The sequence below is a fragment of the Sciurus carolinensis genome, chromosome 3 (assembly GCF_902686445.1).
Source record: "Sciurus carolinensis chromosome 3, mSciCar1.2, whole genome shotgun sequence".
NCBI classification, from domain to species: domain Eukaryota; kingdom Metazoa; phylum Chordata; class Mammalia; order Rodentia; family Sciuridae; genus Sciurus; species Sciurus carolinensis.
The window spans coordinates 18,683,519-18,695,592 of record NC_062215.1 but is presented as its reverse complement, the minus strand read 5'-3'; the positions used below and the strand labels follow the sequence as shown (position 1 = coordinate 18,695,592).

General features: G+C 42.9%; 1 protein-coding gene across 7 annotated transcripts in view; it reads right to left on the bottom strand.

The window, feature by feature from the left end:
* Positions 1-1,492: 1,492 nt before the first annotated feature.
* Gpatch8 (G-patch domain containing 8) overlaps positions 1,493-12,074 on the bottom strand; it is a 90,720-nt gene continuing 80,138 nt past the window's right edge. For all 7 annotated transcript variants that reach the window (XM_047543717.1, XM_047543721.1, XM_047543720.1 and 4 more), the window contains one exon: positions 1,493-7,648. In XM_047543717.1, the coding sequence (XP_047399673.1) occupies positions 3,760-7,648 (3,889 nt within the window). In that variant the 3' untranslated portion in view covers positions 1,493-3,759. The remainder of the gene's footprint in view (positions 7,649-12,074) is intronic.

Sequence of the window (12,074 nt, the reverse complement as noted above, 5' to 3'; positions counted from 1 at the left end):
CCAGTAGCTTAGATTACACTAAAGGCATGTGCCTCCGTGCCTGGCTTACAGAAATTTTTTGAAATCATTTTAAATGTTCCCTTGCTCAATCCTGATGCGTAATATTCAGTTAATAGTATTTTACTTTGCTTACATCTTTCTCGAACATATAATAAAAATATTTACTATGACCCAGCATGGTGGTGCACACCTATAATCTCAGCTATCTGGGATGCTGAGGCAAGAAGATCCCAAATTTCAGACCAGCCTAAGCAAATTAATGAGACCCCGTCTCAAAAAAGAAAAAAAAAAGTGTGAGAAGAATCAGCTTGTCATCTCAGTGTTCACAATCCTACTAGGAAGCAGTCAACATAAATTGAATCACACCAATTCTCAAACACCAATTAGTTAGTTTCAGGGAGGCCAGACAGGAAAATGCTGCAATAATTCAGATGTGGGTTGATAAAGGAGAGGTGAGGGTACCTCTGGCAAATACAAATGGAAATGGTTGACAAGGCCTGAATTAGTCCTCAAGGATTTAGGAATCAAGGTGGTTGAGGCCTTATCAGAACAAGGCAGCTGTACGTTCTTACACAGCATACTCTATGCAGGTCAGTTTGCCTCTTGCTTGTCACCTTCTTCGTTCCTGGAAATTTACTTTTTCTCTTTTTGCAGTACTGGGGATTGAACCTAGGGGTGCTCTACCATTGAGCTACATCCCAGGATCTTGCTAAGGTGTTGAAGCTGGCCTAGAACTTGTGATCCTCCTGCCTTACCCTCCCCAAGTAACTGGGATTACACGTGTGCCCCGTTGTGATTTTTTGACATGGGTGAGTAGGGTTTTTATTGTCTCAGTAACAATTTGGGCTTATTTCTTTAAATCAGGTGGAAGGGCTCAACACTGCAGTGGTATTAAAAGGGCTGAGGATGACAATTCAAGCTCAGTTATACAGAACTTCAATAGGAGGACAAATGTCAAGCAGATGACTCCTGTAATCCTACCACCCTTGAATTAACCCCAGATTCTAAAAACCAAAGCTGGAAGTTCCATATCAATTTAGTGAGTATCTCCACACTCTATGTATTCTACTACATACAGATTATAAAGTGGAAAAAAAAAAAAAAAAAAAGAAGAAAAGCCATGCGAGAAAGAGGGAGCAGAAAGGTACACATTCCAAGTCATCTACCTAAAACTAAGAAATATATCATTACTAGTCCTTCTTCCCAGGGCTATCTTTCTCCTCTCCTTGGGCAAACCTGAACTTTCAGAAACACAATTCCAAACATCTCAAACTGACTCACAAGAATCTATTCTTTAATAATTTCAAATAAGGTGTTATTTATAAACCCAAACTTCAACCATTCCCAACTTGAGTGGATGGGGCAACAATCATGACAGACTCTGCTAAAGTTTCCACAAATCATTGGTTTATTAGAAAGCTCCTTTCCCTCATTTTACAGCATATATAGCTCTATCATATGTGATAAAGTTAAATACAATCTGTTATGCTTGTAAGTAAGGATAGGTTATTTTGTTTTTCCTTTTTTTTTTTTCTTTAAGGTTTTTAAAGTCACTATTCTGGAAATTAAAGAAAACTGCCCCCAGGAAGGCAGAGAGGTGGCCAGAGTATGGCTCAATCTACAGGCTAAAGGGAAGCAGCACAAAAATGTTAATACTGTATTATTTAAATATTTACATGGGCTGAAAGCAAAGAAAAATGAGTCCCTTCACTTCAAACAGATGGTTTCATCTTTCCAGTGCTAGCTATCCAAAAAGTGATGCTTCTGAATCAGATGAGGAGCACTGAACAGGCAGGAGTGGGTGTACGGTCAAGAGTCTTGTTTGCCCAGCACTTGCTTCTCATCAGCTCAAAGTCTTTTTCTTTTGGGAATTTGAGAAGAAGGGCAGGAACAGAGTCTTGGCCCAGGTAAATATGGTTTGTTTTTTCTTGTCACGTGACCACTCAACCAATTCTAGCCATGAGAACTGGTAAGGATATGCCAAAGAGGAAACCAAAAACTACACCAAAGGAGATGGGACCTGCGATACAAGCAAGCACCTTTGGGTCATTGTGTTAATTAGAGCTGAGAGCCTGGGCGAAAGGCAAGAAGATGAGAAAGCAGGGCTGAGGCAGCAATTCCTCTGGTCAGTGTCATGGGAGAGATAGAAATAGGAACCTCTACTGCTGAAACTGAGTTGGGTAGAAGGCATGGAACTCTGAAGCAAAAAGTACCTATAAATGTGCTCACCTCCCAACAAAAGGAGGAGAAAACCGTCCCAACTCTATTACCTTCTGGTCTACTTCTACTTCAGTTTCTAGCCAACCCAAAAGGCACATAAAAAAAAAAAAAAAAAAAAAAAAATTGTCAGAGGGGGCTAAGTTCTAGGAAGGCAAATGGTCTGCCTGGAACAAGATACCCAGGGAAACCCAGGAATTCCAACCCCGCTACCCCAATCAATGAATCTCACTGCTTCCAGAGAGTAAAGCTGTTGCATCTCCCCCTCCTCTCTGGGGCCACCTGTTTCTCTGTGTAAAACAACAAAGCACATGAGGGAGACCATCACAACTGAGCATCCCTCTGACACCCGCAGCTGACTGCTGCCCATTAACTCAAAAATCCCAGTGCTGGGGGCACCACTTACTGCAAGTTACTTAACATTTTGTCCCAGCGAAAAATGTTTTAAACATTTTTATAGTTCATAACTTCAAAAAATACATGAGCTTGATAAAATATACATGCTTAGTCATTTTTGTATCTAGCAGAAAACAAATACTTTATTTTTTTGTTTTCATTTTATAACCTTTAAAGTTTCTTAATTCAACTAGGGCAAACATATTTACACAAAGCCACCAGAACAAGGATCACTTAAAGAGCTGGATGTAAAAAATATTATTGCAGTATACTACAAATATGGAACCTTTTTATATGAGCTACAAAAAGCAGCATTTACGTTTATAGAGTTCAGTGCAATTTTTACATTAAAAAATCCTATAAATTAAGAAGGAAACATCAACACAACAGAAGAAAATATACCCTTCAGACACATGAGCTCCTCTCTGGGGAAGCACACGGGCGACTCTATGTTCCGCATAGCTTCAATTCATGATAGGATCTTCTTTTCTGAGATATGCAGATGCCTTTTCTGGGATGAGGGATTTGAGGACAATAGTGCCAAATGTGTGGTTGTTTGTGTGGAAAGTGGATCAAATGGCAGCCTGAGTTGCATCTGGTTCCAGATCAGACTCCCTTTCCACCTCACCTGGGATAACATGTCACTAAGGGATAGTCAAAGACACTGCCCAAAAGTAGATCTTTCACTGTTGGAGAGACAGCTTGGCCTTCCTTGTGGCACTGAGAAGGCAGGACCAGATGGACCTATGGCAAGTGCTTTGGTGACAACTCACCAGAGAGGAGGAAAATGTTTTAAAATTTATAGAAGGGAAGGATAAAAAGTAGAGGGAGGAGGGAACTATTTAAATTTGACATTTTGGAGACATTGCTGCAGAGGGGTGGATAGCACTTACTGGTGTTTCCCTAGCTTAAGAAACACAGGAGAGGGAGGGACAAATAGAAAGGAGGAGGGGGGGGGTGGAAATCCCTGATAATAACCCAAAGCAAACCTCAAATCTAAACCCATCCCTGCAAGCCAAAACAATTCTTTGGCTGTCTGACACTGCCCATCCCAGCTTTTACTTGCTGGTATTAATGGCTCAACACCCCCAAGGGAAGAATCCTGGGTCACCTTCCCTGGCCCTACAAATGCTCCCATCCCCCAATTCATGTGCCATGGCTGGGGGGGTGCTGCAGGTCCTGACCTGAGAAGATGGGGTGAAGTAGTGGGTGAAGGTGGAGGGCAGTAGCAGCTGCTGCAGCAGGTCGTGGGGCAAGAAGGGTAGGGTAGAGGGCAGCATGTGGAACAGGGTGGAAGGTGAAGGGTCCAGGATGGATGGCTGAGGCAGGAATGATGTGGATGGGATGGCTAGCGAGAAAGGTGGCAGGGTGGCCAGGGATGATTGAGTGAGTGAGGTGGGACAAAGAAATTGGGGTTAGATGGGGCTGGGGAATATGATGCACTTGGGCAAGTGGCTGGGGATGAGGGTGGGGGTGAATGCCAATAGCAGCAGCAGCAGCGGCAGCATGATGCTGTAGGATGGCATGCTGAACAGTTGTGATGGAGGTGGCAGAGGCCGTGGCTGGCTGCTGAATGTGGATGGGCTGCAGGGCTGGTGTTGCTGGAGCCAGGGCTGCAGAGGCTGGAAAGGCCTTTACTTGCTTGGCCAGAAGCTGCTGCTGGATGTGCTGCTGTGCGGCCTGCTGGAGCTTGCTGTACTTTTCCATCTCCTCAGGGGTGAAGGTGATGGGCTGGCTCTCCAGCGGGGCCAGTGAAGCATCCTCAGCCCCATCTGTTGACTCAATACTAGGTTCCCCACTGGGAGGCGCATAACTGGGAAAGTGCTCAAGGTCTGGAGCTATAGGCAGCAAGCTGGATTCCACAGGACCTGGTTGACTGCCACTATCCAGGGACTCTAAGGTGTCCCCATCGCTGGGGTCAGGGAGGTAGTTATGGGAGATGGATGGGTCCCCAGAGTAGCAGTCAGTGTGTGCTGGGGTACCTAGTGGAGCCACAGGGTGATCAGCAGTAGCTTCTTCAGACTTTGGCTCTTCTGGGGGTGGGTCTGATAAAGGGCCAGATGTTTCCTCTGAGGGGAACTGATGCCCAAAGGGGGCATCACTATTCCCTGAGGGCCCTTCTTCTGTCTCTGACTGTTCTTGTTCTTCCCCCCTTTCCAAGCCAGACTCTTCACATTTCTTGTTGGGCTTGCGGGTAGCTGGGAGCTTCCCTATCAGTGGAAGAACAGGCTTATTGCCAAGAGAAGGGGGAAGCTTGGGCCCAAAGTAACCTTGTGGGGGGTCCTTGAGCTTGAGTCCAGCTTTACTGGGGGTGGCCAGCACCTCCTCACTCATACTGGGTTTCCTCTCCACTTTCCTAGACTGGATCTTCTCCAACAGCAGTTTGGCAGTGACAGAGTTCTTATCTTCAGGGCTGCAGTCATTTTCTGACCCCCTTCCTGTGCCAGTGTTGCTGTTCTGGGAGGGTGGGCATGTCCCTTTGTCATCTCCCCTGCCATCATCTTTCTTCCCAGGACCTTCACTCCGTCCTGATCGGAAATAGTGGGGGGACTGAGATCGATAGATCTTTGAGCGAATGAAGTCCCGACGACCAGAACGCCTTTCCTCAGGACTTTCATGACCCCATGATCCCTTTCTGGAGCCTGATCTCTGGGAAGGACTCCTGGTGCTGCGGCTGCGGTCCCGGCTATAGCTCCGGCTCCGTTGCCAGCTGTGGGCTGTGGTGCTGCGACTTCTCCTCTTACTCCGACTGCGACTACAACTGCTGCTGCGGCTGCGGCCCCGGGATCTTGAGCGCTCTCTGGTATGACTCCGAGAACGGCTTCGAGACTGGCTGCAACTGAGGCTATAGTCATCATCAGAAGATGAATATTTGTGTCGTTTGGATCGGTGCTTGGAGCTGGCATAATCTGAGTCATCTGAGTCATGAGAGCGCTTAGAGTGTCTTCGTGATCGGTCACTATAGTCACTATAGCTGTCATCAGAGTAACTATGCTGTCTACTATAGCAGCTCTGGTCTGAAGAGGCATCTGAGCTACTTGAGTAAGAGCGCCGGGAAGAACGGTGTGAGGAATGGTGCCGGCCAGACCGTGAGCGGCTACGGGAATGCTCACTGCCTGAGTCTTCCTCCTCTTCTTCCTCTTCTTCCTCCTCACTGTACTGGGATGGAGACTTTGGGTGCTGCCTGCGGGATGAAGCATCATCACTATCCTCATCGCCACTACTGGGTCTGCTCCGATGGCTAGATCGGCTGCTCCGTTTGGTGCCAGCTCTCCGCTGGCAGGATGAAGCTGGTGGTTCACCTTTATGTTTCCTCCCACCATGATCTTGGGAACTGCTACCACCCCCACCTTCATCTTTCTTGCTACTGCTCCCTTCTTCAGCAGGGAGTGATCTCCTTTGGGAGTCATCTTGAGCTCGTCGCCGTCTTCTTGGTGGTGCAGGGCTACCACTCCCAGGAGGTTCTGGTTTGGGTCCTCGTTCAGAATCTGCTGGGGCTGATGACTTATTCTTCTTTCGTTTTCGTTTCTTACGCTTCTTAGACTTCTCCCCAGACTCTGCCTTAGAGCTTTTCTCTTCTGTGTCAGTCTTGTGTTTCCGTTTGTGTTTGCTGGACTTTTTGTGTTTCTTTTTCTTTTTGTGTCGATGGGACTTCCCAGATCGTTCTTTCTTGCTAGGAAGGCTTTTCCCTATATCTTCAGTCTCTGACCCATGGCTGCCCCCAGGCTCCTGTTTGTTCAGGTTGCTACAGGCAGGCCCTGAAGCAGGTACATCCATTCTACCTCCTGATGAATGTACTACATTCTCTCCCACTTCCTTGCTTTTATTTGGCTCGCCAGGATCAAGGCCTTGGAGATAGTCCTTTGAGGATCCTCCAATATCCTTTGGTTTTTCTGTTCCTTTAGCTCTGGCATCTTTGTTCCTTGAAAGTTTAAAGTCAAAGTATAAAGGGTTACAACTGTAGGAAATGGACGGTTCTGCCTTGGTGAAGATTAATAGTTCTGATGGCCACTGGAGGGCAGTGCTTTCATCTTTGCTCAAAACTGGGAAAAAGGGGCCAGTAGGATGTTTGGGTCCTTCCTGGCTTTCTTTCCCTGCTGGGGTGGCCTGACAGGTTTCTTTAGAAGGATTAGACTCACACATTTGGATCTCTGAAGACTTCTGACTCTGACTTTCTAAACTCTGCTCATTTACATCCCCTCCTATGGTCTTCTTTGTGTCAGTTTTGCTTCCAGGCTCTGAGGGCTCAGTCACAGTGGCTTCCTTCTGCTGCTCAGAGACTTCACTCACTGTCTTTTCTGCTCCTTGGCTTGCTGTAACCTTAACACAGCCTTTAGGCTTGGGAGAACTGCTCTTTTTGCTTTCTGGGGCATTCTTTGTATGTGTAGTATTATCACCTTCCATTTGTTCACTGGCTCTCATAAAGAGTAAGAAGGGAAAATTAGGTTTTACTTTGCAGTGTGCTGGGGGAATATAGTGGTAATACTCTGGCTCTGTACCTCCAGTTCCTTCCTCTCGCTTCATCCTTTTTAACTTGGATAATGTTGAGGCAAGGGATCCTCCATCCTGAGGGTCTTCATCTTCTTTTTTACCATCAAGATTACTGCTACTATCAGCATCTCCTACCTTTTGCAGTCCTTGGTCAGAACCCTTCTCATCAGATTTTGTTCCATCTTCAGAGGTCCCCTCCTCTGCATGATCCTTGAAAACAGATGCTATTGATTCAAGTTTAACAGGAGCCTTCTTGGCAAAGGAAAATGACACTCCCAATTTTTGCAATGGGGTCCCCAGATTATTCTTAATGCCAAAGCTGATACCTTGAGAGGACGACCCAGAAGTTTGTGCCAGTCCAGGGGTATTAGTGATCTGTACTGCAGTGAAGGGGCCTCCTTTATCTGTGGAAAATTCAGATCCCAAGCCACAAGTGGCAGTACCTGTGCCACTGTTTGTAGTTGATTCATCCTTATCCTCATCTCCACCTTCTTCATCTACAGCCACTGTGGTTGGCCTGAACATAGGACCACTTCCAGGTGCACTACACAATGGTTTAAAAAAAGTGAAAGGAAAAAAAAAAAAGGTTTAAGGGTACATTTTATATATCTCATAAAGTACTCATCTTTTATGTCCTATCATTCATCACAGGTAGGTCTCAAAGACGCTAAGAGGTGGCCATTCTGTATCCCTGTGCTAATGAAGGAAGCTGCTCAGTGGACGTTAAGCAACATTTCATTCTATTAATTTACCAACCTAAATTCCCAGGGCCAGCGAGTTACTGTTGTTTTTTCTTAAGCTGTCTACACTACAAAAAAATAAGTCTTATCTCAAATACACCATCATTACCATCTTGTACAGTTTATGGCAACTGGCTTCTGATCTTTTTATTACTATATCATTCTATCCATTAGCATGCTGGGAAATTTGGCTATAAATCTATCCACAAAGGTCATATTTCATTCAGCTAAAGAAAAAAAAAAGTGCCGGGCATGGTGGCAAACACCTGTAATCCTGGAGACTCAGGAGGCTAAGGCAAGAGGACTGTAAATTCAAGGTCAGTCTCAGCAAATTAATGAGGCCCTAAGCAACATACCAAGAACCTGTCTCAAAAAATAAAAAGAAATGGGGATGTAGCTCAGTGGTTAACATACCCATGAGTTGAATCCTCGATACCAAAAATCCAAAAAACAAAAACTAATTTCTCAGATTTCATTTTTTTTAAAAAATGGGCATATTTTGCATTAGACACAGAAACTTCTACCATGCTACTCTATAGTAATGTGTGGGTTAGTTAGAAACGAAAAAGCCTGTGCCTATCTCCTGGGCACCACATCCAAATATTTGCTTTGGTTTTATATACAATAGTACCCCCTTATCCATGGGGGAAGTTCCAAGACCCATAGTAGATGGTTCAAACCCTACCTGAAATTGTAGGTCGTATTAAACCCCACATGTGTGCATGCACACACATATACACACTTTTCCCCCCATACATACACACTCACCTATGATGAAATATATATAATTTATATATTAGGCGCAGTAAGAGATTAACAACAACAATAAGGGGGCTTGGGTTGTGGCTAAGTGGCAGAGTGCCTGCCTGACACATGTGAGGCACTGGGTTTGATTCTCAGCACAATAAATAAATAAGTAAAATGTCCATCAACAACTAAAAATATATATATTTAAAAAACAACAACAGGGGCTGAAGTTGTGGCTCAGTGGTAGAATACTTGCCTGGCATGTGTGAGGCACTGGGTTCGATCCTCAGCACCACATATAAACAAACAAACAAAAGATCCATTGACAACTAAAAATATTTAAACAACAATAACAAAATAAAACAGTTATAAGACAATATACGTAATAAAAATTATACGTAAATGGTCTCTCTTTCTCTAGTGGGCTTACAGTGTCTACAGCACGGACATGTTGGACAGAGGGATGTTTCACGTTCCCCTAAGGATGAAGTGGGACAGCTTGGGATTTCATTACACTACTCAGAATAGTACACAATTTAAAAAACTTACGATTTCTTTATTTCTGGAATTTCATTTTAATATTTTCAGACCACAGCTGAGTGTGGATAACTGAAACAACAGAAAGTGACACCACAGGAGCTACTGTATTTTCTGGGTACTCAGAACAATGGCCATAATGCTACCAAGCATTCTACAACTTTGACAACAGGAACAGTGAGAAGTCTTAAGAGTAGTATTCTAAACTGCCTATCTTGCCTGCATTTCCATGTGTGGACTATCCAGCTATCCTATAAATTCCAAACTCAAGAACTAAATAGAATTAGATCTCCATTTAGATAAAAGCCCTTGTTATATGACCAGTAGCTATTAAGTGTCCTCAACTCAGGTACCAAAAGGTTCAAATGATCTCTTGCTACATGAACTGCTGCTATTGGAAAATGGGAACCCAACAGATTTGGACAGTCAAGAGATACTTACACTATGCTATGAAACCTACCCCACAGAAACAAACTGCCTATACTATACAATGGAAAACTATTAAATTGAATAAAAAGGACATTTGTTTTGATTTTTTGTTTAGTCTTTGCCATGTTTTTAAAAATTTTTTTAGATGTTGATGGACCTTTATTTTATTCATTTATTTATATGCAGTGCTAAGAGTTGAACCCAGTGCCTCACACATGCTAGGCAAGCAAGCGCTCTATCACGAGTCACAACTCCAGTCCCTAGTCTGTGACATGTTACTTCAATAAAACTTACTATGGGGTCATGCATTATTTCTAGTATAAAGAAATACCTGATGATGGATCAAAATATACATTTTTTATTCCCTTAAAATTACTTGGTCTTTTTTTTTTCTTCCCCCCTTTTCTTTTTATGATGCTGGGGATCAAACTCGGGACTGCATGTGGTGGACAAGCACTCAGCCACTGCACCTCCAGCCCTACTTGGTCATCTATTAAGTATTCACTTATAAAACTAGGAACTAAAAATTACCTTTGAAGAAAAATATGTCCTGAACTAAAAGTGGCATGGTGTACATGTTTTTTTCTTAGTTTTTTGTGGTACTGGGGCTTGATCCCAGGGGTGCTCTACACTGAGCTCTATCCCCAGCCAGCCCTTTTTATTTTTTGAGACAGGGTCTTGCTAAATTGCCCAGGCTGGCCTTGAACTTGTAATTCTCCTGCCTCAGCCTCCCAGGTAGCTGGGATTACAGGTGTGTGCCAACACACCTGGCATAGTATATCTATTTTAAGGAGGCACCCTTGCAACATGCCCCAGCTTTCTTCTGTGTTTACTACATAAAGAGTTGCCAGTCAGGCAAGGTGGCAATTGTCTGTAATTCCAGTGACTTGGGAGGATAGTAAATTTGATGCCAGTCTCTGCAATTTAAGAGACCTTGTCTCATAGTAAAAGAACAAAAAGGGCTGGGGATATAGCTAAGTGTCCCTGGGTTCAATTCCCAGTACCAAAAAAAAAATTTGTCAAAGAAGAACAGAACTGGGGCTGGGGTTGTGGCTCAGTGGGATAGCGCTTGCTTCGCATATGTGAGGCACTGGGTTTGATCCTCAGCACCACGTTAAAAAAATAATTAAATATAATAAAGGCATTGTGTCCATCTACGACTAAAAATTTAAAAAAAGACAATGAACCAACACATGAAGGAAGAAAGGAAATAAATTAAAAAAAAAAACAATTATTTTATAGGCAGTTTAACTCAACATTAGAGCTCACAGGCTGATTCTGCTAAAAATTTACACTGTATTACTTTTACTTTTACTTCTTTCTTCTTCAGAATGTAAGTCAGTAAGTGGAAGGTGGGGAGGGCAAAATAAAACGAGTAAATCCAGTGGGGAGGTAGCTCAGTGGTACAGCATTTGTCTAGCATGTGCAAGGCCCTGGGGTTTGATCACTAGTACTACATAAAACAAAACAAAAATTTCAAAGAGTGGGTTTTCACAGTCTAATTATTTGGAAGATCTGTCCTAGGTGAGGTAATCTTTTTTTTTTTTTTTTTTTTTTTTGCAGTACTGGAGATTGAACCCAGGACCTTGTGTTTGCAAGGCAAGCACTCTACCAACTGAACTATATTCCCAGCCCGAGGTAATATTCTTAAGGTTAAACACCAGACAAAAATTCGATAATGAGTAAGAACCATAAAGGAACATTAAAAACAGCATTCAAAGGGGCAGAACCCTACAGAGAAATAAACTAATGGAATTTTGTAAGTTTCAGAATACTTAATACTAACTATATAGTACTTAAAAAGCAATGACAACCCTTAAATCTGTGCCCTATCACTTTTTACCTGTAAAATAGAATACTGTGCTTCTCCATAAAAGAGGAATATTGGAGAATGGAAATAATGGTAGTAGTGGCATTATATACTGATTCACTGTGCATCTTAGATGTGTCAGGCACTCTTTTAAGCGCTTACAATAACTCACAATCACTTCTCACAACTGTGAGAAGTAAATTGTTACTACCTTCATCCTGCAGATAAAGAAATTAAAACACAGTTTAGATACAAGTTGAATAAGCCACACAGATAGTAAGCAGAATATGGCCTCAAAAGAGCACATAATCAATATATTATACTCCGTATAAATATACTGTTAGTTTGAAAGAAGGGTCTACTGCAAATCTTTTTTTTTTTTTTTTTTTTTTTTTTTTTGGTGGTGCTAGGGATTGAAGCCAGGGCCTTTTGCATGGTAGGCAAGCACTCTACCAGCCTGAAAATATCCCTAACCCTGAAAATCTTAAGGCTTATAATTTATTTATTTTAAAAATCTTTTAAAACAATTTTTTGCAGTTGTAGCTGGGAAGAATGCCTTTATTTTATTTGTTTATTTTATGCAGTGCTAAGGATCGAACCCAGTGCCTCACATGTGCTAGGCAAGTGCTCTGCCACTGAGCTACAGTCCCAGTTCCTGAGGCTTATAATTTAATCTTAAATCTATTAACTTAAAATATTAAGGATTA